We start from the raw sequence: 23,500 nt of genomic DNA on the forward strand, positions 1-23,500 counted from the left end.
AGACAATTTCTGATAAACAGCAATGACCTGGATAAAACTGCTGAATGATTCACGGTGACAATTTCTCAGTTTCTGGATCAGTAATAAAAAGGTCACCATCCTTGCTTTGCTAACCATTAGATGTACAATAGAGTAGCATTACCAACAGAAATGATTTTTACACAAGCATTTTGATTCCTACTGAATTCAGGGATAACTAGCACTGTCTACATAAAGATAACACAAGTTCAGTAGCCACGCTGCTATTCCAATTTCTACATTGTGCTATGAAACGATAAGTGCATCGATCGTCCTTGGCATCTCTGCATTAGTGGCAATCTCCTCACAACGAATCTTCGTTGCCATCTCATCTTTTTTCAGATCTGCCTTCATGTTTACCCTGTCGATGCCAATTGTGCAAAGAGTTGGAGTGGCATTGCATTCTTCAAACCGGAAGCAACTGACCAGGTGATCATTTGTTAGCCCTGCAGCCTGCATGAAGGAATATATGACCGTTGGGCCCACACTACGGAATCCCCTTCGCATCATGTCTTTGCTGATTATATCCGCCTTGGGACTCTTCACAGGAACTTGCCTTTGATAGCGAAACTTGCTTACTATAGGCTTGTGGTTTAGAAAACCCCAGCAGTATTGATCAAAGGATCCAAATTCATCAACAATCTGCATCAATTTGCACAAAGTTTTAGTTTCAGGCAAAAGACATTTTGTTAAGAGTATATTAGGCAACTCCAGATATGGTAGTTTAGGATTGATGTAATCCCGTGATAGTCTTCCTTATCTCTAGGGGAGGTGCCTTGCCCTCCAAGCCTTATACTCCTATATATACCACCCAAGGGGCTCATTGCAATATATCGACCGCATTATACGCAACCTACTTTCCTACATGGCATCAGACGTCTAGGTTACGAGATCCTAACCCTAGCCGCGCCGCCGCTTCCGCTGCACCCGCCCCCCCCCCCCCCCCCGAGGAGATCGAGATTGATCTCCGCCGGGGGCAGCGCCCTCATAGGATGCGCCACGGATCCCTCTGATCCGCGCCGCCGTCGTCGTCAAGCACAGCAGAAGGACCTACCTCTTCCCTGGCCGCCCCATGGCGGCGCCGCTCACATCGCCATGGGGGCGCCACTGGGCCTGCATGCCTCCGCGTCGTCCTCCCTCTCGGCTCCGCATCCGGATCCGCCCGCCCCTCCCGCGCATCAGGCCAGGCGCCCCGACTCCTACCAGCGCCGCCGCACCGCTGCCATGAGCGCGAGTGCGTGGCTGCGGAGGACCACCGCGGGGACGCCACCGGGCCGCAGCGCCCAGGGGCTTCGCCCCTCCCGCCTTCCATCGCCGGCTCTCTCCTCCGCGCAGTCAAGCCTGCGTCCCCTTCGTCCTCAACGCCGCGCCGCTTCCGCCGCCACCTTGTGCGCGAGGATGCGTCTGTGAGGGCGGCCTGGGGGCCGCCGGTCCACCCCGCAGCTGGAGCAGAGGCCGCTCGGGTCTCGCCCCCTCTGTTTTTGCCCCTTCCTTTGTCCTCTGGCCAACAGGCGGATGAGGATAAGGTTTAGGGGGGCATTACTTGGTGCACCCGAGATTGTACCCACAGGTTCGTCTTGATGCTGCTGCTGATTTTCCCTTTTTCCGATCTAAAATCGGTTTGCGTCGCCCTGCCGTTCGTCTTCGATCCATCGTCGACCCTCTCGAAGAACGAGGTTGTTGCTGCGCCCTCTAGGCTGCAGCGACGACGTTCGTGATCAAGCCACCCTACCGGTGTCGCCGCCTTTTCAGGCGCTCGATCCGCCTCCGCGCCTCCAGCCGTTCTTGCGCGGACACCGCCGCCGATGTTCCTGAAGGAAGATGTCGTCGCCACCCCTGATCTGAGCGCGACACTTGCTGCAACCTGCGCCGTCGCCACCCCTATCCTGAGCGTGACCTAAGTCGCAAACCGCGCCGTCTACCATCGTCATCCGCCGCATCGTCCTGTTGCTGTCTTCGGCAAGAAGCTGCTGAGTTTGCGTACTCGAGCACCTCGACGACGCTTCGACCCGCGCCCCCTCCACGGCTTCGACCACGTCCACCTCGACCTCGGCTACTACGGCACTAAAAGGCTATCATCTGCATGAGTCTCTAGTCAAAGCTTTCGCACCGGCGTTCCGACTGCAGGGGGGATACGTCTCCATTGTTCTCCAGTCTGACCGTTCGTGTTGCTACCGTTACGACTGCGGAGGGGTATTAGAGTATATTAGGCAACTCCAGATATGTTAGTTTAGGATTGATGTAATCCCGTGATAGCCTTCCTTATCTCTAGGGGGGTGCCTTGCCTTCCAAGCCTTGTACTCCTATATATACCGCCCAAGGGGCTCATTACAATATATTAACCGCATTATACGCATCCTACTTTCCTACACATTCCAACAGAGGAACCAAATTTGTGCTGTGAACAAACAGGCACTACAAACCTTTATTATCTGGCGAGCAATCTCAAGGACAGCTCGGAGCTTTTGCTCTGACAAAAGAGAATGAGCAACACTGCCAGGTGCCACAAGCTTCTTCTCATTTATTTTAGAGACAGCAGCAGGGTCAAAATCCATGAAAATGTCCCTGGATGATTCAGCATGAATGTTATGAAAGAAACCAAGCAGAATACTTTTTTTCTTTTCAACATTACAAAACCAATACCTAAAAAGTTGTCTCCTCTTGAGAATTTCAGGCCATGTAAGCTCAGCCAATGCACAAGATAGTACAAGTAGCTCAAACAATCTCCTGTAAAATGGTCACGATCAAATATCCTCTAACAGTTCAATTTTCCTTTTAACAGAAGATAAATAGCAAAGATGGATATAGAAATTTTCTGTTCACATACCTGTCATTGTGTACGGGAACCCCCCATTCCTCATCATGAAAAGTGACATAGCAAGGATCTGATCAGTAGAAAACATGAAAAATCAGCTTTGCCGTAAAAATAATGCGTAACTTGAGAAACACTTCACCAGTCATTCCTAGAAAAGGCACAGGACAACCATAGCATGTGATGGTGTCAAATAAAGCAGGCACTGTACCTTACACTTTGGTTGTTTGGTTTTCTTGACTGTATAGATGGAGCTATTGACAGCTTAACACTGCTTGTCTGTTTGTTTCTAGTTGGCAAAATAACCATTCCTTTTGCCAAATTTAGTTTCAGAGCAGTTAAAGTGGGTTTCTGTAGCAGGATCAAAATCAAAGGACACATGGTACAGAATAGCACAGATTGATCTATGAGGCGGCTGTTAAGTTGGTGAGTTAAAATTACTATAGTCAATTACAGATGTTAACGTGAAATGGCGAGGGTTTAACCAATCCATCATATGTAGGAAATAAGAATGAAAGGGAAATTAAAAAAAAGGAGAATATGCTCTTTGCACTTTATATAGGTGATCTTAAAGAAGGAATGCTAACTTTATCCCATGTAGGCAGAATTACCATCTCAGTTGGTTCCAACCCCATGACAAACTGGAACAGCTAGAGTTTAACAAGCTATGACTACGATGGACGAGTTATCATCATGGTTACCAACACCAGCAATATACTAGCTGCTCTTGAGGAAAAGGCTACAGAGGAATATATTCTTGACCAGGATTAACTACAGCATATGAACAAGTATGACAAAAAGTGCCTGCCTGGCTAAGGATATACAATGTGTAAGTTATTATGAATTGTAAGAGCATCTACAAGAGACTCTCTAAGTCTCTATATGTTTCTTCATTGTTATAAATAGAGATTTGAATAAAAAAATACTCTCCAACAACTTCTCTAAGTGGCTATCCAAATGTAGACATCCTCCATTCCACATTTCTTGCTAGCCAAAGATAGATAATGAAAATAGCTTTCTAGAGTGCACACAAGATATAGAAAAGCTGTTGGAGAGTGCAAGCATGTAGAAAACGAATTTTATGCATAAAGCTCTTCAAATGATAATTTAGAGGATGAAATTTAGAAAGACTCTTGGAGATGCTCTAACACTAACACATGAATGGCTTGATCAGCCAATAATCCAAGTAAGCATAAATTACGCACCCAACCCATATTCAGTTACTAAAACATCAAGAAACAGGGATAACAATTCTTATAACGAACTCGTATTTTAACAAAGAACAATTTAAAGAACGGATGAAGCTCACCGGTGGTTGGAGTCGCCCAAGCGCACCTCCTCTTCCCTTCCCCAGCCTCTGGCGTCACCGGAGCAACAAAATCCACAGCGGCCGACTTGTTCTCCGCCACCTTACCCACAGCCTTCCCTTGCTTGGGCACAGCCTTCGTCCAAGACCGGCCCTTCTCCACCTTCCCAGCGAAAGCCCGGGCGCGGACCGACTCCGCGGAGGCGTCCGAGGAGCAAGGCGCGCTGAGCGGTAAGCTCGGCTGCAGCGGCGGCGCGTCGTTCCTCCTCGGCGGCGGCCCCGGCGGCGTGCGCCGCGGCGAAGGCACAGGGGACGCACCCTTGGGCGCGCCAGCTCCGCCCCCACCGACGGCATTCCTCTTGGCGCCCTCCTCCTCCTTGACCGCGGTGGCCGCCGGCTTCTCCGGCGTCCCCGCCGCCGCCGGCTCCGCCTTCCGCAGCGGCTTCGGCGACGGTTTCCGGGCGTTCGCCGGGCCCGACCTGGCCTTGTTGCCCCCCGGCACCAGCACCGGCCTCGCCTCCACCTCCGGCGCCGCGATGTTGAGGGACCGGACCCTCGGCGCCCCGGCCATGGAAGCCATTTCCGCCCAGGCCCCGGAGCTTTTACCGCCCAAAAATTCAAACTTTACCGGGTTCTCAACTCCGCCCGAGCTCCTCAAGAACCGCGCAGAATAAAAAAAATCAACCAAAGAAAATCACCCCTCCTCATAGATATAAAAACCCTCCACGAACCCTCGCAAAAAAAACAAAACAAAACCTCCACGAACGCAAGATTCCCCTTCCCCGAGACAAGCACGGAACCAAGAACTCCTCGAAATCCGGGCCCTTTTTCACTCCCTCAACCTTCAAGAATTCAAACAAACGAGAGCTCCGGGACAAGAACCCAAACCCCAGCCAGGGTTAGTTAAGGCGTTGCGCGGACGAGCTCAAGAACCCCAGCAAAGCCAGATGCCCGGCCGCCGCCGCGGCCGGCGCTCAGAGGAAAGCCGCCCGGCCGGCGGCGGACAGTGAAATCCGGGGCAGGCAAGGCGCAGTGGGGAATCGGGAAGCCCCAGGCGGCAGCGGCGGAGGGGCGGGGAGATGGAGAGGCGCACGGGACTCACAGCTGCAGCAACAAGCTCCGAAGGAGTGGAACCCAAGGAGAGAGCAAGCGGTTGGTAGTGAGGAGGGAGCCAGGGAGGGGGACCCTGCACCTGCACTAGCTCGCTAGCTGGGGCTCTGCCTCTGCTGTTTACTCTTTGACACCTGTTTTTATTTCCGGGACCGGGAGGGGGTGGATTGCGAAATTTTTTAATTTTGTGCTTGCGGGGAGGGGAAGAGTTGGTCGTATCTGCGTCTGTGCCCCCTGGACCGCTGCTGGTGGGCCAGGGAGCTTCTTGCGGTCTGCCGGTGCACTTTTCCGGGATGGCCCACCTGTTCTGTTTTGCACATTTGTCGTCGAAAATGCTGTATAACGGCCGGCTGGTCTGATTTCTCCCCGCACTCTTAACAGCCGGACATCCGATTGTAATTTTTTTATCGGACCGTTCATCACAATATTAATAAATAATAGTTGTAATATCAAAAATAAACATTTGTAATGTTAAAAAAGTGCATACAAGTGTATATAGATGATTCTAATATCCCATTCGATAATAGAAAATTCACACTGCAACATTAACATCATGTTTCATACGACATCCACTGCGAAATATAAAGAAACAATAATTACAATATTGGTGCTTATCTCTTCCAACATATATCGAGCTACATCTAAGTCATAGCATTATTTGATTTCTTTTGTGGTACTGGTATACACTAGGAAGGTGGTTTTTCCATGTGTCCATACATCGTTCAATATAACTTTTTTTTAGTTTCTCCAAATAAATGATGACCATTTGGGAAGAGCATCCAACCAAATGTTTCAGTGGCTCTTCTTTATCTAGGTAAAGTTTCGTCGGTTGCAATACGATCAATAAATGAAAATTCAAATGAATACACATTAGTGGACATTTCACGGTACCATAGAGCACCGAGTGTTTTAAGTTTTGATAAAAAAAAACTCAACTGGTGAGGAAAAGAACGCTCCCACAGTATTGTATTATGAAGAAGCTCAACCTTCTTGGTCGACAAAATTTTTAGAACCCTAACCATGTTAGTAAGAGAGATTTTTTTGTTACGCAGCATCCAAAAATAATCCAGCCACAACTGGGCACATCCATCATGCAATTATATAATGCTGCAAGGTGCCATGTCCGGGGCTCAAACCCCCAACCGGTTAGTAGCACAGCGGCAACCTAACCGCTATTACGCTACACGCGCGTTCGCATTTTAACTTTTGGTGGTGGTGTCTCTCATTTTTTTTCCCCTTTACCTTAATGACTCGTTTTAGATTTGGAGATGTGCTAGAAAATAACCTGCAATGGTCATTTTCTAGTAGCTGTATTATCCAAGAAAACAATATACTGCAAATGTCATTGTTAAAGCACCAGCAATGGTGAATCGATATTTTCTCTCTCCAGTACAAATTAATTCAATGAGGATATATAAAATAAGAAATCATTTTACTGCTTATATTTTTACTCGTTGCTTCTCTCACAAGAATGACAGATGTCCTATACCATTTCTTTATTCAGTCTAAATCTATTCTTTCTCTCTCTTTCATAAAGTTTTTTAAAAAAGTAGCCAAGAACACTAGCTTATCATGCAAGAGATTAGACATCCACACTGAACGAACTCAACGTATACGAGACTGTCCGAGTAATCTGTGAGACGTATCATACTGAGATACTCGCACCTCCACACGCATCCACCCACCCACGTATTACCTACAACGTTAGCCCCTCTTTCACAAAGTAACTTCTTCCATTTACGATGATTCCATTCATCCACCCACCAGGCCCCCCCGCGCAGGCTGCGGTGCTCGCCGGCGGTTATTACCGGCGGGCGGGTGGTCCAGGGCGACAGGACAAAACCCGGCGGACCCGGGGCCCCGCACGCGCGCGCGTCGTGCCCGCTGCCCCGCGGGTGTGAGGTGGACGCGGTCGGCCCCGGCTCGGACCGGCTCGAGAGGCGTACGGGCCCCGGCGCGGGTGTACGGCGGCAGGGAGCCGTTGGGTAAAGCCAGCCAGCGAGGCAGCAAACCGCCGGGCCGTTCCGTTCGTTCCCCGTGACCCGCGGACGGGGCCCCCGTTTCTTCTCGAGCCTTCCGCCGTCCCGCGCCCGCACGGCGTCTACCTCTCTGGACGGCCACGGTGGGGCACGAGCACGGACGGGACTGTACGGTAACCCACCCCAGAGTCGAAGGCAAAACATTCAGCGCCTACGGAATCATTTTGTTGATTTTTTTTGGGTAGAATCCCTATCTAATGTTTCGTCATTATTAAGAAGATACCTAACACCCGTAAACCCTCTTTGGACTCACGGCACGTATTTAAAAACGCAGACCTGACTATATATGATGAATACGACTTGTTTTGTTTTTTCTGCTAGCTTTCGTCAGGAAGTTTGGACAGTGCTACTGTAAAGGAGAAGTAACTGTGGCAGTCCGGCCCGGCCCAAACAATCACACAGGACCATGTTTGGTTAGCACTCTGATTTTTTTAAAAAAAAGACGAATATATGCATGGAGTACTAAATGAAGTTTATTTGCGAAATTTTTTAACGGATGTGTGTAATTTTTCGAGACGAATCTAATAAGCCAAGTTCCACCATGATTGGCTACAGTGATGCTACAGTAACCACCCCTGCTCATTCTCTAATCATACAGTCAAAGACCTTACTAGTTACATCACATGCTACAGTACCATAATTGTGGAGGTTGTTTTGTAATTAGACTTCATTTAATACCTCTAATTAGTGGTCAAAAAGGCAAGACCAGTCTCGGGGGTGTTTAGTTGCGCTCCGTAAATTTTTTAAAAAGACATCTTTCTACATTTGAAGTACTAAACATAAACTAATCAAAAAAATAATTACAGAACTCGTCTGTAAATCGCGAGACGAATCTAATGAGCCTAATTAATCCATCATTAGAGGTTGTTTACTGTAGCATTACTGTAGCAATTTAGCGTATGATTACAGTCTAATTAGGTTCATTAGATTCGTCTCGCCATTTACAGACAGCAGTCGCAATGCGTTTTTTATTTCGTCTAGATTTAAGTCTCTATGCAGGTGCCGGATTTTTTTTTTGGAATTTTGAATTTTGTAACTAAACACGGGCTCAGTGGGAGTTTCATGGACACAGATACCTAGATTTGGAATTAGGTAACCATGCCAGATGAATTTCATGGTAATAAAACTCTCCTCACATCACATGAAACTCCATCATTTTCTCTCTTTGCCACGTCAACAAAATTAATGATATTTAATGTTATAAAACTCTCCATAAAACCTCCACCGAGACCGGCCAAACCAAACAAGGGCCAGGACACGCGCACGGAAGCATGGACGGCGCCGGCAGCGAGCATCCCAGTGACTGCGGCAGCGAGCAGAGTCACAGTGCGCGACATAACAGCCGGCGCACGTACACAACCGGGTTGGTTGATCTCACGGCCACGCCACGCAAGAGAGAGTCCACTGCGTGCAGCACACCTTGCGGCTGCAGCCTGCGAGTCTCGTCTTCTTCAACCCGCCGTCGCGTCGTCGTGCCGCGCGGCTCCCCAGTGTTTTTCTTGTTTCAGCACGCGTTGCTTGCATCGTCAGCAATGGCGACAGCTACATGAAGGTTATCTGGTCATGTGACTGTGAGCAGGTTGCAGGTTGCAACTTGCAGCTCGCGGCCAGCCAGTACTGCCATGGCAGCGGCGAGCTCGATCGGTGGACGCGCAAAGCTAGCGGCCGCCTGCACAAGTGGCTCTTCAGTCTTCACGATCCTCGCCGCGAGGGACCTGGCCGTTGGAGGTGGTTAGGGGCATTAATCAGCCCAGGAGCAGGCGATAATGCGGCTTTGCATTGGCCTCATCTGTAAGCGTCGCGTCGCGTCACCTGAGATCGCGACTCGCGAGTGCTCCGGCCGGCCAACCAGCCGCTCCCGCCGTCTCCGGGAGAACGACGGCGATGGCGGCGACACACACCCTTTTTCCCTCCAGGAACGAGAGGTCGGCTAGCTTCGTCGTCGTCGGTTCGTCACAGCTCCCTTATTTGGGGGCGTGATCAGATCGCTGGTTGCCGACTTCTGTCGTCAGTGGATTTGGTTAGGGTCCGTTGGATGTTGCCATTGGTTACACTAACCACTGGTTCGGGGATAAATGACGAAACGTCCCTGAGCAAACTCTTGTCATGTGGTTTCAGACCTTTTTTCAGCATGGCAAGTGTATGCATCCAGAGAGAGGCAGTGTTAACTGACAAGAAGGAAAATTATAGCGAAGGCAACCGGAGACAATTGTGACCAAACTGGTCCTCACAAATGGTTGTATTTTCCAAAGTCACTCGGACCCAAAAATTTCAGTGGAACTGTAAAGTAATTACATTTGTACATTTGGAGGTACAGTTATCACTGAGACAGCTTATTCTCCGCGAAAAACAACTTTGCAGACTACACGAAACAAGCGCAAAAATCTTGGTGGTGTCGTGTGTGAATCCCTCTTGGATGATTCTTTGCTACTCCACAGTCCATAGTCCATCCCGGGACTCTGATTTTCTTTATTGGCTATGTGTGAGGAAGAAAAGAAGAAGAAGACAATGCTGAACTGGAACTGAGCTGATCCTACGCTGACACTTCCAGTGGTTCAACCGGTACTGTATAAGGAGAGTACCAATCTGCATCAAAGATATCCTGCAGCTGCGAGACAATGGATGGGCTGTATGTTCCAAAGCTCACTCCCGCTGTGGTGTAGAAGTAATCCCAGATGAGGTTGCTGGTGCCGATGTTCGCCCGCACGTCGCTGACAGCATACTTGCCATGGTTCACCCGGGTGAAGTCAGGGTAACGGTTCCCTGTAGCAGCGCCACCCGGCGACATTGCAGGTCCGGTCTCATTGTACCCAGGAACCATGTAGTATTTGATCTCGACCTTGCCACCACAGTGATTATACTTTGAAGATGCACAGAGGATATTGGAGTATAGAAGGCTCTTCAAGTAGTTTTCTGTGTTTGGGATGAGTGTGTCCAGTAGGCAACGAGAAGCCTCACAGTTGCATTCTTTGAGAACACTACCTGTCAAGAATCAGTTATACTATACCTTGGTTAGATCACTGCCTTGCTGCTCATTAGAGATAAAACGAAGAAAAATCTTTTTTGAAAAAAAGTGGGTTTAGATTTTTCTAGAACCATGCTGGATCCGAAGTGTAAATACCTCTGAGATTGCTGATGACAACGATGGCCAGTAGACTGTTTGAGTACCATACTGTGACTGTCCAAGCCAATCCATAGTATTCATTCTTACAATTCCCCCAACCTTAACAGATTTAATGGTGTCAACCCAACCCTGTTCATCTGCTTGGAATTTGCCAAATGTCACCTGTGAAACAAGAAAGATGAAGTTAACTTCCTGAAATGCAGAGTAGTCCTTGGATAGGTCAGCTATTCTTTTGTTTAATTGTCTGTATTACTTATACTTTTGCAGAATACAGGGTGAGAAATAGGTCAAGATAGTGAAAAATGAACTATTTATACACATAGTAAATATGTACTGAAAGAAAGGTTTACCATGAGATACCATGAATCAAACAAATCGAAATAGCCTTTTTTTCCCTTAGGCAAACTAGAGGATGCAGGAAAAATAAAAAAAAAAACTTTTATTTTCTCATGGACTCATTTATATATCACCATGCATGCCAGGTATGATTTATACTGAGACATAGGTAACCAAAGCACCCATTGACCAAAGAATTTATCGATCAGAGACTATTTTTCTTCAAAAAGTGGAGCATATATGTTATTACCTCAGGTGGAGCAAAGGAAAGGTAGCTCAAGTAGTGCTCCTGAGTGGATTTCTGGTACCCAGGGGTTTCAAGTGGCACATCAATCATTTCAGGATTGGCAAGTGCCGGATATCCATCTGTATATGAGATGTCAACAGAAGGTGGTATTGGTGACCTGATCAGAGAATGAAAAAGAAATGTATTATTCAGGCATATAGAAAAATGCTACGCCTGAGAGTTTTTAGGGCGCTTGATGCTAAAGATAGGATTCAAGTAAATAAATAGCAGCTACTGAATCCTTCTAAAGAGGAAGGACAGGGTATAAAGGATATGTACAGAGCATTGTCAGAAGGTATCAAAATTCTGATAAAATCAGAAAAGATAGATTAACTGATAGATTTTTGATATTATATATTCCTATTTACATACCAGTCAATTTTTCTAAGAATTTGTGCACAAAGTCCTAAATAAGTGCAAACTACAGAGAAAGATATACACCTGCATCTTTCTTTTGGCTGTAGGAAATGTGACCAGCATGGAACCTTTCTAGAAACTTGCCACTGCTTATCCCAAGCTACTTTGGTATAAGTAGTTGAGTTGAGGGCTGAAAGCGACCAAAGATTTTGAAAATATACTTCCACAGCTTTTGTTATTTGTGGACAATCAGAAAAATAAATCCCAAGCTCCTTGACCTGCAATGTAAGTAAAAGTAGTGCCAACAGATTAACCGCTTTGTTTCTCCACACTAGACTGCAAATAAAATATGTAATACAACTTCCTTTTTGTCTAATATACCTGGGTAAGAGATTTCCAATCGTTGTTTGCTGACCCTATATACACGTCTTTTTTATCCGATATCCAGACTTTTGCATGCAAAACGCCAGATCCCCACCACTTCTCAAAAAGAAAGGTTACATTCTGAACATTTGGTCTTCCTGCAGCCAGATCGGCGCTCTCTTTGTCAAAATCAGGAGCAAATCCTGAGTGTCGCACAATCCTGAAATGGTGCTGCAGTCGTTAATAGAAAAATTAAATTTCGCCATGCGCACACTATTTTATTATTCATAAATGTTTAGTCATTTGCTTGATAACTTATATGAAGCTCCATTGTGACGCCAGATTCTGTAGGCATTCCATATTTTTAGGCAACATCCACTTCTTATAATTAAGTAATCACTATCATGATAAAAACTGAAAATTCAAGTATCAGACTCAATTCTTGCCTGATTTTGATCTTACGATCTGCAGCATTCTCCAATGCCTTGTAAACCCGATGCCCCTCATCAGCCCCAAATCTCTTCATGTCACTATCGGAGTACCCATAATCCCTCTGTCGATACCCTGTAGCAGGGATACCCACTTCTACTGCAGCAAGGCAGGATCCGCATAAGTCATCCACGACTACGCCATAACGAGCGGAGCTGCCGGGCCCCACGGGTTAGGCTCCTACTTCACCGGGCCAACGGCCCCGGACCCGCTCCCAGCTCTGGGACGGGTCCGGTGACGCCACGTGTCCCTGAGGAGGGGAAGCTCCGAGCCAACGGCCGAGGGCCCGGACCCCCCCCATAGGGGTCCGGGACCTCCCTGCATCTGACCGGACCCCCCACACGCGTAGAGCCAGCATACCGCCGGGATGGGGTTCGGAAACTCCACGTGTTCCGTAGGCGCGGGTGGTTGAGGCGTGCTCTGCCGCCGCGGCACGCGGGACAGCCTTTGTCAGGCCTCACTGAAGACCGCGTTTTACCGAGGTACACAGTGCAGCCTGCGCAGCAGCCGCGCAGAGCCCGTCTGCCACATTAATTGGATACGACGGCACGGCATTTTTCCATCATGCCGTCTACGCCGCAAGCTACACGGCCGTTCAGCTACACAGCAGGCGACGCCGCAAGCTATGCCTGGCGCCGTTTCGACAAGACAGCGCCTGGGCATGCTGAACGGGGGATTCCAGGAGCAGGCAAGAGAAATCCAGGAATGAGATCTTCTCCGCCTGCAATGCTATAATGTATGAACAGTACGTTATTTTATACAACATCGTTTGGGCCCACCTGTCGGGGACCCAATGGCCATGTACGCGCTTCCCTTGAGATATAAAAGGGAGGCGCTCGCTGTACACGAAAAAGCTCTCCAGAGCACACACAGACGCACGCTGGACTCAACACCAAGCTCTCGCAGACTCTCTCGAGACAAAGCAATACAACACACAGTGGACGTAGGGTATTACGCTCCGGCGGCCCGAACCACTCTAAACCTGCTGTGTCCATCGTGTTCTTGAGGGAGATCGAACTAATACTAGCTAACCCCCGAGTACTCACCTTCTGGGCTTAGGCGGGTGCATTCCGCCACCCGGCTGTGGTTTGCCACACCACGACACCCCCGATTTTGGATTGTTTGGCTGCGCTAAGAACTGCCAGTACTGTGCAAGGATGTCCAGGCTCTTGGTTGCATTACCCGAGAGCCACTGCAGTACATATCCTGTAGATCCGAAGAACAAACAGAAATCAACAAACCTATGCAAATGCAGCCACTGCAGAATGTGCATAACCAAATTGCATCCCTGTGCAAAAAGTATTTGTAATTTACTAATTTCACAAACTCGCATATCATTAGTTAAAAAGTAAACTCATATACCAACACCGCCAATGAACAACAAAATAAATCTCCGACCATTTAATGTGTGTGCATTTCAAATTTCCCTGCAGCATGAGCATGACCTAAACCGAAGTTACAGAAATCTTCTATCCTTCACCGGAACCACAGACTACAGAAAAAATGTTTTCGTACAAAACTAGAAATCCCATCCTCCCACAAGTTCACATTCCCTAACTGGTAAACGAGACACACCACATTTGTGTCCCTATCACTCCATCAGCCGAATAATTGGTAACCAGATTGAGCGCCACACAGAATACAATCATCAGACGTTTTTCACCATTCCACATCACATATCCTATCAAATTGGAGCATCTGAACTATCCGGTAGGGGAGCTAGCCAGAAAGATGACATCAAAAGCGATTTTTTTTTCTACACATTCCACTATTCCAGCATACGCCGTCCGAGCGCCTAATCCCCAATCGACAGCAGCAGCCCACATCCATGATCCATCAACGCCTGCTGAGCACGAAGTATTGAAGTAACCAACACGCGCGCGCAGGCGCCAAGCGGGGGATAGAGAGAGAGAGAGAGAGAGAGAGAGAGAGAGAGAGAGAGAGAGAGAGAGAGAGAGAGAGAGAGAGTGCGGTATACCGGTGGAGAGGACCCCGGGGACGCGGCGGAGGTGCGGCATGTCGGTGGGGATGGACTGCACCAGCCACGCCTTGCAGGTGGCGGCGCCCGCCGGCAGCGGCCCCCGCAGCGCGGCGGCAGCGACGAGCAAGGGGAGTAGGAGGAGGCGCCGGCGGTGCGGGGAGGAAGGCATGGCTCGTGCTACGGTGCTAGTCTGATCTCTGAAGTCTGAAGAGCGAAACGGCGAGCTGAAGCTGTGGAACCCAAGTAGTGAGAAAAAGGCTTGGAGGGTCAAACTGTCCAAGTGATGATCACCTGCTTCTGCAGTTCAGCCTCCGCACGCATTTTTTCGAATCATTTGATTTTGAATATTCAAATCCATCTTTTCTCTCTTTCAAATTCAAATTCAAATCTATTTTCGCAGTTTTGCGGTTATCATTACATCATGCAGTTGCATTCGGCATGGCAAATTGGCTGCAGTGACAAGAGCATGCAATCGTAAGTGAATCAGAAGCGGCAGCAGAACAGAGAGGCTTGCGTCAGGTACTCCGGTGAGATGAGGATCCAGTGATGTGGTGGGTACACGGGCGCCGGTCAACTGCTACTGCGGCTGGATGATCGGCTAGACAATGAGGCAGGCCGGACAGGACAATTGGATGGATGGATCCGTGGCCATAGATGCCGGCGCGTCACTCGCAGTCCGCCTCGATCGCTCCTCCTATTCTTCGCTCCGTTCAGACTTGGCGGAATATTCTTGGAGTGTTGACCGCCTCAAGGATTGGATGGCAATTTATACAAATCTTGACTGATACTTGTCCGGATTATTACTTTCCTTCCACAATTAGTTGCTACTACTGACTCCTCTCCTCGAGCCTATATAAGCTAAGGAGCTCGTAGCTCTACCTAAACACACACACTGACACACATACATAACATATCTTCTTCTTCGCTATTGTAGTTGTTCCGACATCTCCATCGCATCCATAGGTGTTAGGAGAGCATATATACCTCCGAAACCAATCTAGACATAGGTACTAGCTATGTGAGCATGCATTCGTAAATGTTTTTAATAGAATTATTTTACATGTGTTTTCAGTTACCATCTAGGTTTATTTTATTAGATAAAGTTATGTGATGGTGGCCACCAAGAACCTTCTCATGAAAAATTGATCATGCAAGCAGCTGTCCAATCGACTAATTAATTGATTTGCTGTGCAATTCCCTTTCACTTGCATGCTTTTTTTTCATCCATTGCATTTAAAATGATTAAGGATGCTCAATTATTTGTTCGTTGTAAAAATGATCATGCAAGCAACTGGATATCAACTAGTCAATTGATTTGCATGATATCCTTTCGGTTGTATTTTTTCATTTCTTGTTGCATTTAGTGACTTTATTCAAGTGTTGTTTGTGGATTTTTTATACTGGTATGTATAATATCATCAAATGATTTTATTTTTTTCTTAATTCTAAATTTGAGAATTAAGGATTCGCTCATAAATATAAGGTTCAGAAACTATTGATTCAAATGTTGTTTGGTGCAATTTATAAAGCATCATAAGTTTTTTATTAACTTAAGACGTCCAATATTTATTAATTTACTGTAAATTTTTTTTTTTTGCCTTTTGTATTTTTGAAACACGTGCCTACGGCACATACATCTCAACTAGTGTAAGAAAAAGGTTCAAACTAATTTAAGAAAAACAGACATAAGCATACAGATTTTCATTGTGAGTTTGCGATACAAATATGCAAGACAAGCAATATATAATAGAAATAAGATACAATAACGACTTCGCTTGCCAAATTGCCAATTGGATAATAAAAAGTCTGCATGATAGTAACATAATAGTGGCGAGTGGCGACACTTGCAAACCGGAAAACACTTTCCAATCGGCTTTTGCCAAACTCAAAATGCCATAAAATAAAACTAGTACTACTATAGCCATATGCTAGCCTGCATATATACACATGCTGCCTCTATCCTCCAACCTTATCCCTTAGCTCATCAAGAATCGATGGGAATAGTAACACGATCAAGGTTGCAGTACAGAGATTGACATATCCTCATCTGGCCATTCTAGTACAGATATAGCACAATCAAGCTTGCACAGAAGTTCATATATTTAGTTACATGACGAAATTTATTGTTTTAGTTACATACCCATTCAATGAAGCTTGGTGACGAGCTGGTTCAGATCTGCACATACAGCTAATGGTCTCAAGGAGGATGACACAGAAACTGTAACACATCGTACATTTTGGACGCAATGCCTTCCATGATTTATTCTGCAGGACTGCAGACATGTATCCCCTGAATGGTCAAATGAAAATTAGTAGTCTTAGGGGAGATGGAAGAAAAAAGATTGGACATTACACCAACCAATTAGTTTTACATGAGCAGCACAAAACCCCATGTAGAGAAGAGAGGGTTACTGAAAGGATGTAGTAACAAAGGACCCAGATTTCACACACAAAAAAGAAACAGAGGATCCGGGTGATGAAGCATCATCTCAGCTCCCCCCTCCTATCCATCTCGCCACCATCTTCATTCGATTCCCCCGGACACACACGCCAACAGGTAGGACGGTACGGGGCTTTGGGCACAGGCGCCGCAAAGACCAGACCAGGCAGCGGTGGTCAGCACTCAGCAGCGAGGAGGCCCAGATAAAGGAGCGGGGCTGCCGGCGGCGGAGCTCCGGTCCGGCGAGCAACTCGAGCGGCATGGCTGGCGCTCGCGGACCTGGGCGCTGGCTTGATCGTCAGAGTCCAAGTCTGAGGAGGAAGATGAAGAGGAGACTCTTGATCTGGGCCGCACATGCTCCAACGGACGGCCATAGGCACCCAGGGGTGGACGGTGTTTGGGATACCGTCCGGGCATGGGGTCGCGAGAACGCCATCTCCGCCGCACGCCTTGGCTTGCCGGAGCTCCAGCGACTCCCGGAGGCCACCACCTATGGCTTCTCTGCTCATGCACACCGTGCCGCCGCCGCTGCAATTCGCATCCACCGTGCGCTGGCGTCGTGCGCTCCCAGTGCCGGACTGCGGCCGGGGTGGACTGTCCATGACAGCCGCATCAGGTTTCTGCTCGGAACCGTCGTCCATGGCAGCCCACTGGCGACGGCGACGGAGACTGACCCCGTCAGGGTACCGCAGAGCTCCGACAAAATCCGCGGAGACCATCGCCGGCAGAGGGATGGGAAGCTCGCCATGGCCACGGGCTGCTGCCCTGACGAGTGACGAGGATGACGCCACCTGCGACTACACCGCCGCCGCCGCCGCCTTCTCGCCCCGGCTCCTGGTTGACACAAGCACATTCAAGCCTCCGGTGCACTGGGAGGAGGCTGGCCGGACTACCCCATCCCGCAGGCTCTGGTGAGCGTGGACATGCTGATCCTGTTCGTGGCCATCACCTGCGGCGCCCGCGCGGCATGCTGACGATGATCGACAACATGGGGCAGATCAGGAGTCGGGGGGCGGACGATGAACGCGGCCGGCAGACATGGCGTCGTGCTTGGCAGCAGCGAGGAGCCTCATGAACCGAGCCGGGCTGGCCGGGGGACGGCGACGGAGCGAGCGGCCCGATCGAACTCCAAGCCTCCAAGTCTCGTGAGGAAGGGGAGGACTCTCTGACAAAGCGCCGATCTGAGCCGCACATGCTCGATCGGATGACTGCTAGGCACCCAGGGGGTGGACGGTATTTGAAATACCGTCCACCCGGACGGTATCTCAAACGCCGTCCGCCCCGGCTGCCGGCTCCCATGTCCTCGCTGCTTGAGACCTTGCCGCCGCCCCCTTGCAGTAGCGTCGTGCGCTAGCTCCCAGCCTCCCAGTGGCGCGCGCCTCGCTCGCTCTTTGATTTACCCTCCGCCGGCGGCAGCTGCACGCACCGCCACCGCGCGCGGTCACCTGCGACGGCGAACGATCAACTGCACGAACCGGAACGCACGCCAGCACCTGCACAGCTGCGCTGCCTTGTTCGTGCTGGCTCTGTCCCAGGGAGGTCCATGGAAAGGAAGGAGCTGCTCCTCGGCGTTCCTGGACGTGGACCGCCATGGCCTCTCTGGTTTTTGAGTTGTTGCTGGCCTTGTCTTCGTCGCCGGCCAACCGAGCAACGCAATACCATGGCCTCTCTGTGTGCAGCAGCGAGGACCCTATGAGAGAGGAGCGGGCCCTGGCCGGCGGAGCTTCGGCCAGCGATGCGCGAGCGGCGTGATCTATCGGCCAGCGAGGGCCCCGTGGGGGCGCGAGAACGCCGTCTCCGCCGCACGCCATGGCTCGCCCGAGCGCCGGCGACTCCCGGAGGCCAGTCTAGTGCCTAAGGCGTCTTTCCTCCTGCAGACCGCGCTGCCTCCGCCGCCGCCGCTCGCGTCCGCCGTGCGCTGGCGTCCGTCATGCTCTCCCACTGCACTCACGCACGGGCACCGCCAGCTCGCTCTGCAGCGGCGAGCCAGCAGTGTGGATTTCGCAGTCTATCGCTGATTTCAGTCGGTCACTTTTGGATGGATTTCGTTCGACAGAACATCGATCAGATGTCAGTCCAGTCAGACATTAAGCTCCAGATGCTTATCGCTGCACCAGATGACACAATCAGCCGAATCGATCTTCAGCTGTTAGTTCATAGTAGCAGCCATTGTACCGAGCACTCAAGGGCAAGGGAATCCCATACATGATTAAATTCGGAGAGGTGCTTCAACTTTACTATGCATTGGCCATTGCAGCAGTTCTGAACTTCGAATTCTTGAACAGACGACGTGATCACAACAGTTTCTGCTGCTGTCGGGAACAGTTCGCGCTTGTTTGCAAGAGAAGAAGAGAAGAACCATGAGAAAGTAGTAATACGCGTGCAGTCTTCGTGGCACTGAAACCAGTCGAAGAACAAGATCATGAGAATTTGTGCTTCCCTTCTGCTTGACCTTGCCATATTGTCGTACCCAGAACAGTAGTACTGTAGCCTGAAAATGGGATGCTATGGGTTGATCCATTTTCAGGCAGTCTGATTGAAACGAACATGGCACCATTTATGCCATTTCGAGTGATTTTGGTGATCGAATAACAACACAACACTTGGACTAATATGATTGTTAAGATGACCATTCTCAGGCTCTTAGGTTCAAGTGATGACCAAAAAGAGGAAGATAGGCGTAGCTAGGCCCGAAGGGCCGCCCCTACGGGGGTTAAAGCTCTTCGGATCAGGAGAACCGACGGTCCAAGAGAGGGCATCAGTGCATTGGGTATACTGTGTACCAGAGACTATGTCAAGTGCCCAGGAGAAGTTTCTTCAGCACCGGTTCAACCGACGGTGCATCGGAGTATTGCGTCGGTGCATTGACGTCAGCAGAAGAGAAGAAGGCTGTGAGTGACCGGTTTAACCGACGGGCAAGCATCGGTTCAACCGGTGGTCACTGTGTCAGCAGTCAGAAGTTCAACGGCTACTTCGTGTCTTAGAGTGACCGGATGAACCGACGCTACCCTTGCCAGAGGCATCGGTTCATCCGATGATACGCAGATTTTCTGCTGACCGTTGGAGCAACGGCTACAAGACTTGGTGGCCTATATATACCTCACCCCGGCCATTTGAGGCTTGCTGGAGTTGCTGGACAGCCCTTAGCACACTTTGAGAGTGTTGTGTAAAGGATTAGCTCTTAGTGAGTGAGATTGCAAGGCTTCGAGCCTTTGTGCTGTGGTTCATTAGCGAACCAAAACAAGAGCTTGGTGTGCCGGCACCTTGGAGCGTGAAGCTCGCCGGCAACGTCATCGACCCTCCGACTTGGTGTGGAGCGGCGACAACACTTTGTGCGGGGGACGTGGAGACCCCCATCCTTTGTGGAGAAGCTCCTTAGTGGAACCCGGGGCCAAGGTGACCGTGATTGTGTTCACGGAAGAGACTTGGTGGCCGAGTAGCAATACTCTTAGTGAGTGCTACAACAACGTGGATGTAGGTGTGCCTTTGTGGCTAATCGAACCACGGGATAAACACCCGCGTCAAGAGTTTGCTATCTCCTATCCCGCTCATTAAGCTTCCGCATTTCATATTAGCATTTTGTATACTTTCATAGAATAGTTTCTTGATAGGAAAGGCTATAGGTTGCTAAATTCTTTTGGGATAGGGGTTTCACACTAGAATAACCTAGTTGTATATCTAGATAACATGTTTTAGTTTAAGTTTTGTGCAAACTAGTTGGAGCCATAGGTCAATTTTTTTATTAGTGCCTAATTCACCCCTCCCCCTCTTAGGCTAGAGCACCCGATCACTTTCACTGATCTTGCTCATCTGATAGCACCACCTGCTGCACCAAATCCCATAATTGTACAAAGCTAGCCATCTGCCGAACTGAGTCCATTCTCCACAAGCCTGAAGCCCCTTGTCCAACTCTGGTGTATTATTAGTTCATCCCTGACCACCCTGTCCAACTTTGCTGAAAGTAATTGCTGGATTACTGATATTAAGGGGGCGCTAACGGTACAGGTCCTTGTCGAGTACTTACGAGTTTGGGACCTGACACGGGAGAAGTAGTGTGAGGAAGAAGACCAAGAAGGATTGTCCTGACACGGGAGAAGTAGTGTGAGGAAGAAGACCAAGAAGGATGAACAATAGTGCTTTGACACCCTTGTCGTCTTGACTTGTTGGCTGCTCTGGAAAGAGAGGAACGGTAGAACGTTTGATGGCCGAGTGCGCACGGTAGACAATGTATTAGCTTGGGTGGGCGATGAGATTCTTGCTTGGTTCCATGCTGGTTTCAGACGGCAGCAGCCGGCGGTAGCTGCTTTTGGTAGGTTTACAGGTCGCGCATTCGATACCGTGTAATAGTCTGCTAACTTAACTCAAGGGTTGGTGTTTTATATCTGAAACCAACTCTTTTGTAACAGAACCATCTTTCCTCTTAATGAAAAACATGCTCAGTCACAGTCGCGAAAAAAGAGACCATGTCCTTTCTCCATGGCAAGTACCAGAATATTGCCTTTCTACCATCTCCGGTGCTTACTGCTGTATGATTTGAACTCCGGCAGGTCCAGTCTCAACGCCTTGACACGGTTGCCCATGAATATTACCATCTCCAATGCTTAATGCATATGCCACAAGGACATGGAACTGCTTACTTCATTAGTGGTATAGCATACTAATTTGAGTTTTTTTTTACTCCTTGGTATGTATCAAAAGGTACTACTGAGACCAAAAAATTATAATTAGGGAGTTACCAAATTTTGTGGTAGCTCAAAAGAATCAAAGGTACGACCAATGAAAAAATAGTGACAGCAGCCGTATTAATATAGGGAACTAAAAAAAGATTCAGTGGTAAGAAAAATTGCGATCTTTTAAGAGTAGCCAAAATCCAAAACAGAAGAGAGAGGAGAGGTACCGGTGAAGTGGTGATATTATCTGAATTTTTGCTCAAACAAAATATTTCTGATCAGGACGCAGCGTGTGAATCCTTGGTGATTCTGCTCTGTGTCATGCTATCATATTTCACAGCAGCAACATCATGGGACCAAGTAAACAGGGATGCACTATCTGAACCACAGCTGGAAGTCCAACCTTAGAAATCGTATTACACAACAAGGAAAAGCAATTGATAACAAGGATGGATAGCAATCATCTTGCAGAAACAGTTTATTCATATTAATCAATCCTCCATTGCTTCAGTGTCTTGACTGAGTGAGGCCAAGGAGATTAGAAGCAACTGCTTGGAGAAACAAATCTACAGAATTGTTTAGAGGACTATTTATCAATGTCCAAGAGAAGGAAACCAACATACAAGTGAACTGAAGCACGGCCAGAATGGCTTAGCAGATAACAAGAAACATTTACCAAATTATTTTGCTCCGAGCAGGATCTGATCCCTTTATAGACTAGATACTACTAAACTTTCTAGTTACCAAACAGAAAGGATGAACTGAGCGGAGCAGAGCCAAAGGTTGCAAAACGTCGTCCATACAAACTGATGTCAGTATGCGCGGTGGCAAAATTACTTTGCTCTGAACAAGATCTTTTCATTCAGCTGTCCATGAAACGGCAAACGCGTGCATCGCGAAGACATGTAAGTCAAGAATTACTAAAGAGAAGAGGGAGGGGGAAACAATACATCTGAGCTCATTATGGACAGGATATTGAACTTTTTGCTTACCAAACTGAAAGGATTCAGAAACAGAGGATCCGGCTGAAATATAGTCCCAGGGAGCACTTCCTACTGAAGCATCATCCAGAGAGAAAATGGAATCTTGCAGAAATTTGTATGACATGATGCCAGCTGACCTGTCTGCAGACTCACTAGTGTTGCCCTGCACTGTTGCTAGCTCTGAAGTCTGGTGTAACCAATGAACCTTAACAAGAGAGCAAGGAAGGGTGCTGTTGCTGTTACTGTCAACCTTCCATTTAACTCAGCTGTATAGTACCAGCTCGCCACCATCTTCACTCGATTCTCCCGGACCCGGACACACACGCCATTGGTGAACAGGACATGGCAAAATGAAAGGCTAATTTCAGGACATGGCAAATTTAATCCTCACTATTGGCGACCTTCCGGCGAGGTCAGGGCCTGCACGTGGGCGTGCGGCCGCCGTCTCAACTCCTCCCTTCTGCCTGGGCAAAAGGCAGCGAGGAGGCGCAGATAAAGGAGCGGGGCCGACCGGCGGCGGAGCGCTCCGACCCGGCGAGGAACTCTAGCGGCATGGACCCGTCAGAGTCCAAAGCTGACGAGGAAGATGAAGAGGAAGCGGAGACTCTCTTGATCTGGGCCGTACGCTCGAACGGACGGCTACTAGGCACCCAAGGGGTGGACGGTGTTTCAAATACCGTCCACCCGGACAGTATCCCCCAAACACCGTCCACCTCGCGGGGTCGCGAGAATGCCGTCTCCGTGGTACGCCATAGCTCGCCCGAGCGCCGACGACTCCCGGAGGCCACCGCCTATGGCGTTTTTCCTCCTGCTGTCCTGCACACCGCGCCGCCGCCGCCGCAGTTGGCAGTTATCAATTCTCATCCACCGTGCGCTCCGAGTGCCACCCCTCCATCTCTTAGCCCCGCCGGCAACTCCAGCTTCTCCAGGCTGCGACGGCGCGACGTCCGCGCCGTCCTGCTCCTGTGTTACCGAGGACGACGTCAGGGGGTGTCTGTTTATAGCGCGCGCGTCTGGACGCGCTGCTATCGCAGAAGCCGGAACCCCATTTTTGCGTGATTAAGCCTCCACTGTTAATAGCACGTGTAATCTAGATAAAAAAGTCTTGTTTCTCCTTTAAAAGCAAGAATTGTTCTGGAACAAATAACAATATTCTAGAAAATTATCCAAATAGAAACAAAAATGT

At 48.8% G+C, this 23,500-nt stretch overlaps 1 protein-coding gene and 1 pseudogene across 1 annotated transcript; both read right to left on the reverse strand.

The window, feature by feature from the left end:
- Nucleotides 1-28: 28 nt before the first annotated feature.
- LOC120704102 lies at nt 29-5,356 on the reverse strand. Its single transcript, XM_039988356.1, has 5 exons — nt 4,140-5,356; nt 2,846-2,903; nt 2,662-2,745; nt 2,442-2,583; nt 29-660 (listed from the first exon to the last, which is right to left on the reverse strand). The coding sequence occupies exons 1-5, from the start codon at nt 4,714-4,716 to the stop codon at nt 265-267; spliced, it is 1,257 nt and encodes a 418-aa protein (XP_039844290.1). The 5' UTR covers nt 4,717-5,356; the 3' UTR covers nt 29-264.
- A 4,138-nt stretch (nt 5,357-9,494) lies between these two features.
- Nucleotides 9,495-14,454, reverse strand: LOC120704104 (annotated as a pseudogene).
- Between the last annotated feature and the right edge of the window lie 9,046 nt (nt 14,455-23,500).

This window comes from Panicum virgatum, chromosome 4K (assembly GCF_016808335.1).
Source record: "Panicum virgatum strain AP13 chromosome 4K, P.virgatum_v5, whole genome shotgun sequence".
NCBI lineage: Eukaryota > Viridiplantae > Streptophyta > Magnoliopsida > Poales > Poaceae > Panicum > Panicum virgatum.